The sequence below is a fragment of the Branchiostoma belcheri genome, unplaced genomic scaffold (assembly GCF_001625305.1).
Source record: "Branchiostoma belcheri isolate BF01 breed outbred unplaced genomic scaffold, Haploidv18h27 scaffold40, whole genome shotgun sequence".
Classification (NCBI taxonomy): domain Eukaryota; kingdom Metazoa; phylum Chordata; class Leptocardii; order Amphioxiformes; family Branchiostomatidae; genus Branchiostoma; species Branchiostoma belcheri.
The window spans coordinates 1,503,014-1,508,955 of record NW_017804021.1 but is presented as its reverse complement, the minus strand read 5'-3'; the positions used below and the strand labels follow the sequence as shown (position 1 = coordinate 1,508,955).

Genomic DNA, 5,942 nt, shown 5'->3' with positions numbered 1-5,942 from the left:
CACATAGTACAACCATGGAAAAGTGAGGGATTGATGTATTTTAGTACATATATACAGCATATAGTACATTGAAGCCTGTATATGAACAAGATTTTTATTTCATCAAGTCACATACATTTTCTGAGGATTAAGAAAAAGTAACAACAGGGTTTACGGAAAAGCCTGTCAGGCCAGGCTACCACAATATCAGGTATAATTTCTTAAAACAAGGCTTATAATATAAAATGCCGATACCAATACCATCCAGGTAACATTATAATTCCATATAGTATGTCTGTAATGTTGGTATGGAAATAAAGAATTGGGTCTGCTGAGGATGTCATCCATAAAATTTACTTGCTGTGGCCTAAACTAAACTACTGTATGACAGGACTGCTGAGGTCAACATGTAGGAAAAATGTTGTGTTTCCAGTTTCCCAACTGAGTGAACTGGCCCAAGTAAAAGCCCGCTGACCCTAGCCTTTATTGTTTATCAACCGCTGGTAAGGATATAAAATTTTTGATCTGACATCTGAATTTCAAACCCTCTGAAATGCCATTTAACATATTTTCAGAAGCAATTTTTTCTGTAGTAAACTGGGTGGAATATTTTTTCACAAGCAAATAGGTGGATGAGTCCTTGAATTGAGACAGTCCCTATGCACTAAAAACTTTATTTGTTAGATCACTTTAGCTGAAACCTAAAAAGTCATTTTTTCATTAGATAGCTTTAAACAATGTCTAGAGTTAGATGTTCAAGGGTTAGTGTAACAAGTCGATCGGTGTAATGTAGCCAGCTGCCACTGCACCTTGTGTGTTACACTGAAGCTGGTGTGTTACACTGAAAGGCGGTTATACCGGTTATACAGATACAGAAAATAATGGAAAAGAAAACCCCTACCTACTGATCCTATTTCTTCAGGACTGAAACTCGAAACACAGCATTTATTTTGCTAGGCCTTTGGTCTGGAGAGGCAAATATTTGAATGTGACCAGTGCCTTCTCTCTATTCCATGGAAACTACAGTAACTATAACTCAACTATAAATCAACTTTGACAAGGAAATTGACTTCTTAGTCTACAGAATGTAAATCCAATCCACAAAGACATTCCACAATGTTCCAAATCTCTGGTTTGTTGGACATGTTTGAAACGTGGTTTCTCTCCATGAGCCCCTGGATTTGGTGCATGGCTGGTAGAGCTGTGTACCTAAACAACTTTTACCTGTAAAATATTGTGTCCACTAGTGTTCAATTTTGCTGAGGTACAGGTATACTACCAATAGACGTTCAGGTCCAGACCTGTACCTAAAAATTTCTACAGGTACAGGTATTGGTATCAGGTAAACAGCACTATTGGCTGGCATTCAGATGTGGTAGGTACATACGACCAACAGGGAACGTAGGACGAAACATATCCCAATCCCTACCACTAGTACGAGGCAAAGTAGCCAACTCAGTCCAGACATCTTCATCCCAGTCATACACAAACACCAGTTGAATCTTGTTTATCTCATCCCAGCTGTCTACCACTGCATGCAGCTTGTTCTTGAGTACAAAGACAGTGATGTTTTCAATGCCATGAATTGTGTCCTGCCACCCTGAAAGCTCTGACCAGCTGTCTGCCTCTGTGTCATACACCAATGTCTTCTCAAAGAGTAGATCAGTGCAGAAGATCTCTGTACCCATGGCAACAGCATTGTAGACTTGATGAATGTAGTCTGATGGAGCTTTCCTGCACCACTGGTCTTCCCTTGGGTCGTAACTAAGTACATCTGTCTGCGTGAAGATGTAGATGCGATCATTGCAGGACACCACTGCATCCGTCGTGCTGAGCCTCTCGTGGGGAGGCCTTGAACAGTCGTGCCACTTGTTTGTGAGATGGTTGTATTTCTTAAACACCACCGCTGAATTTGTCACGAGAAGGTGAAAAAGGTGACCATCGATTTCCAGAAGGTAGTCTGTTTCTGGATAGTGTGGGTCTATCACCACCACCCTTGGTACCTTAGACATCCGTTCCCAGGTGTTCTGGACATGGTTGTACTTGAACAGGACACAATTACGCTGTGACGCTTCAGCCAGGATGTAGATGTCGTTATCACGAGTAACAGTGCCCGCAAGCGGAGATAGGTCATACTGACACTTGATGTACTTATCTTCTCCTGGGTTTATCCACAGCATCTCATCAGTTGAGCTGTAAAGGCAGATGTTAACGAATCAATGATCACTGCCATCAAGAACATAATCACTAGATAGCTTTAAGTAATATTTACAGTTAGATGTGCAAAGGCTAGGTGTAGCAAGTCATTCAATGTAATAACCAGCTATCGGTGCGCCATGTGCCTGATGTGTTACACAGCGGGGTGGTTATACTGGCTATACAGATACAGAATGATCAGACCTCACCCATGTAATATGTTGGTTCTTGGATTCCACAAAATATCAATGCTGAAGAGGGATACTAGCATGAAAGCAGGATCACAGGCATTTAAAAGCACCCAAAACGATTTCAGGTCAGTAAAACTGGATTTTCAATGTCAAAGTATCTTTTTTATATACTGTAGTACCAACCCTATCCCATAGCTGTGAAGCTCAAAGAAATGATAACTAAGAAATAACTAAAAACAACTTAATATTTAACAATAAAAACAATAACCTGGAGGACAAAAGTAATGATGCACAGATCTGTCAGTTCTGGTTTAATAAAGCATTCCAGATTTGAGGGAATTCAGGAAAATACGATGCTGATGAATAAGGAAAGGCCCCTGTACCGTTCAGGGAAAAGTAGAGCCATTTCCAGTGTGTCCGTCCCCAACCTCCTCTTCTGGTTGGACGCCTCCTTTACCACATTCCTGATGGCCGATCTCCCAGGATCCTCTCTGACCAGGGGGTGGTCTAGGATGGTCACCATGTTGTACGGAGTCAGCAGGTTGAAGCGGATGTGAGGGAGGATGATGGGTAGGTGCTGCAGTCTGTAGGGTACAGGGTAAGGGAGGAGTCAGCTGGTTTCCTGGTACATTCTGTATCTTTTTGATGAATTACAGTATTGGAGCACAGCCCAGTTTATTTCAGGTTTCCATTCAAGGGAATACCCTGGCAGAAGATAATTCAGAAGCAAAATCCCTTCAGCTACAAGACCAACTGAGGTTTGTTTCTTCAACCATTTTAGTTTTAGTGAAATTAACAGACAAAAACATTATTTTCACCCAAAAATCCATCAACAAAATTGGGATCGGACCCTAGGGTGCAGAAGAACTGGTGTGTGCATTCTTGTGTTTATATCAAGTTACAAATACAATAAACTGTAAATCACGATTTTTTTCGTGGTCACTTCTATACCACCACCTTTCTCTTTGCTGCACCTGCCACCACCACAAACATATACCGGTGGTTCTGAAAACTAACATGTCCATTCTTCTCAGACAGCAAACTTTTGCTACTGTGAACATGACTCAATTTTTCTCAGACCGTGAAATGTTGCTACCACAAATATAAAGAGATTTACAACATGCCCTGATAGAACACTGCTGCCCACCTGTCCTCCTTGTTGTGCTGCACCCATCTCACCACAGCCTCCCACACTGCTGTCTCCTCCTCAACATCCAGCTCTTCATGGCTGAGGATCTCAGTCAGCTGATTCACACTCAGGCTGCAGAACTCCTCACTGGAGGCAATCTGTGAAATACAATTAACTTTGAACAGAATGTTCAGTCTTTTCTTTCTAATACTCTTTGTTCTGAATAAACGGACTCTTTTTTTACACAACCAAGTGTTTTATTCAGCCAAAGTTTCAGTGACAGTCTTACTCTATGATCAGGACAATTCTGACTGGTTCACATTGCACAGCACAGGTGTTGCTGCTTATAGACCTATGCATTCCCAAACACAAAACTGTTTAACAAATTTTCCCACAGTGACTCTTTAATAACATCAGTTATTTCTACTGAAAGGTTTTATTATCATCAAGCAACATAAATAAGATACATGGTCACCAATGGAGACAAACCTCAGTAAAGTTCCTGGCAATTGACTGCAGACAAGCTTTCATGACAATCTTCACAGAGAAGACATCAGCAAACTTGTACAGGTCCACACAGTTGGACCGCTCCACATTCCTGGTCATGTAGCTGCTGCAGGAGTCTCTCACATAGTCCAGCTGCAGGAGGTCAGCTGCATGGTACATGTGCTGCACACTGTCCAGGGACACATGGAGGGTTCCCGAGTAAATGTAACTCAGGATCTCCTTTAACACATCTGCATCCAAACCCTGCAGGCCAATATCATGTCACGATGGTCAAACTTCTAAGTTCTACGAACGTTATATATCACTTTTAGGAATGTGTTATGCAATATGCTCATTAAATTCCACAATGTGTTCATGTACAGTATATTGTATACTGTACATGTAACATTATATTTACTGATCGCCTCAAAAATGAAGAATACTAGTAATCATACCAAAAGTTTTTAAAACTTTTATAAAAGTAAAAAAAGAAAAAGTGCAGGAACAAGCACATTTTATCATCATGTTGATGTGATGAATATATGGGAGACCTGCTTGAGCAAAATTTATATATGCCGTAAGTTGCAAAAATACGTATTTTCACAATGAAGGCAACTTTTTTGCCACACTTTTTTATTCGCACGCTTGCATGAGTTTGGGGATTCCCACATATAATATTATAAATGTCATCCATTTTAATCAAATCAACATGGCCTTTTGCGCGGTAGGGGGTCGGAAAGACGCCCAAGCACAAAACTGAGTGGCAATTTCTTTACGGGTTCTATATGATACGTAGCCTCGTACCAAGTTCCCCGTTTTGTTTTTGAATTACTAACCCTCTAAACGTAATCAAGGAGGTTTTGAACCTCGCACCAACTCACTTGTAAAAGCACCGTTTCCTGTCGACTTTCCGCCATGTCGCTTGTAAACATGGCTCTGAAGTAGGGGCTGGTCGCGGATAGAACAAGCCGATGGCAGGGAAACCGCCGGCCCTCGACTTCAAGAACGACATCCTGCAGTACCCCGTCCTTCTGTAAGTCACCCACAGCTCCAAGAAACCCGCGCTGATGGCTCTTGTTTTTGTAGGAACGAGGACGGACCGGCCTGGCGTGGGTTTCTTGGTCTGCGGCAGCCATGTTGATGATGATGATGAAGGGCTGAGGTCGACCCGACCTGCTGGAGCGGACCGTTGGAAGAGGGTGATGATGACGATATGATCAACGACGTCTTGTTATGTAAAACTTCGCAAAAGGGAAACATAGAAGTAAAAAAATGTGTTCTGCTTCAGCTAGTGAGATACAGGCAACTAATGACCACTTTTCTGAACTTTTCTGAACTAGTATTAAATAAAATAAACTAAACTTAAAAATAAAGCCAACTCCGTGTACCTAAGACGCGCTTTGGACTAAAATGGGGGTGATACAGAGCTACCCGTGAAATCGCATGTATCTCAAGTTTGGCGCGACCAATCAACTTCAAATTTGAAAGTAACTTAGATGAAATACCACTGATTCTAAATAACTACTTCTTCCTTCGAAAATCTGCATAATTGTACCATAAATAATAATAATATTAGATCATTGTGACTATATAAAATCGGCCTAGACCAAACCCTTCCGCTCAGAATTGTAATACAAAACTTTCAGAGAATGTGGAGAGATATGCACTTTATAGGAATCGGTTTCCAGAAAAGAAGAATATAGCTTAGATTTGAAAATATTTAGAAATATAGTCCATTTTGGTAGAAATCTAGGGGGTAGGTATGACTTTATCTACCAATAGCTAGATATACGGGGATAAAGTAGTTTTTCTGAAAACCGATTCATAGAAACCGACTTCTTACGCATTGTTTGCACCCAATTTCAACTTTGTAACCCAATGGGAAGAGTTTGGTCTCGGGCTTTAAAGTTTAAAAGTCTAAATTCTGGTCGATTTCCTTCCTTGACCTGTCAATCTTTATC

At 41.0% G+C, this 5,942-nt stretch overlaps 1 protein-coding gene across 1 annotated transcript; it reads right to left on the bottom strand.

Moving 5' to 3' along the window:
* Positions 1 to 91: 91 nt before the first annotated feature.
* On the bottom strand, positions 92 to 5,137 carry LOC109477555 (kelch-like protein 24). The gene is made up of 5 exons (XM_019778877.1): positions 4,863 to 5,137; positions 3,985 to 4,245; positions 3,514 to 3,653; positions 2,750 to 2,950; positions 92 to 2,172 (listed from the first exon to the last, which is right to left on the bottom strand). Exons 1-5 carry the CDS (start codon positions 5,115 to 5,117, stop codon positions 1,332 to 1,334), a joined length of 1,698 nt encoding a protein of 565 aa, XP_019634436.1. The 5' UTR covers positions 5,118 to 5,137; the 3' UTR covers positions 92 to 1,331.
* Between the last annotated feature and the right edge of the window lie 805 nt (positions 5,138 to 5,942).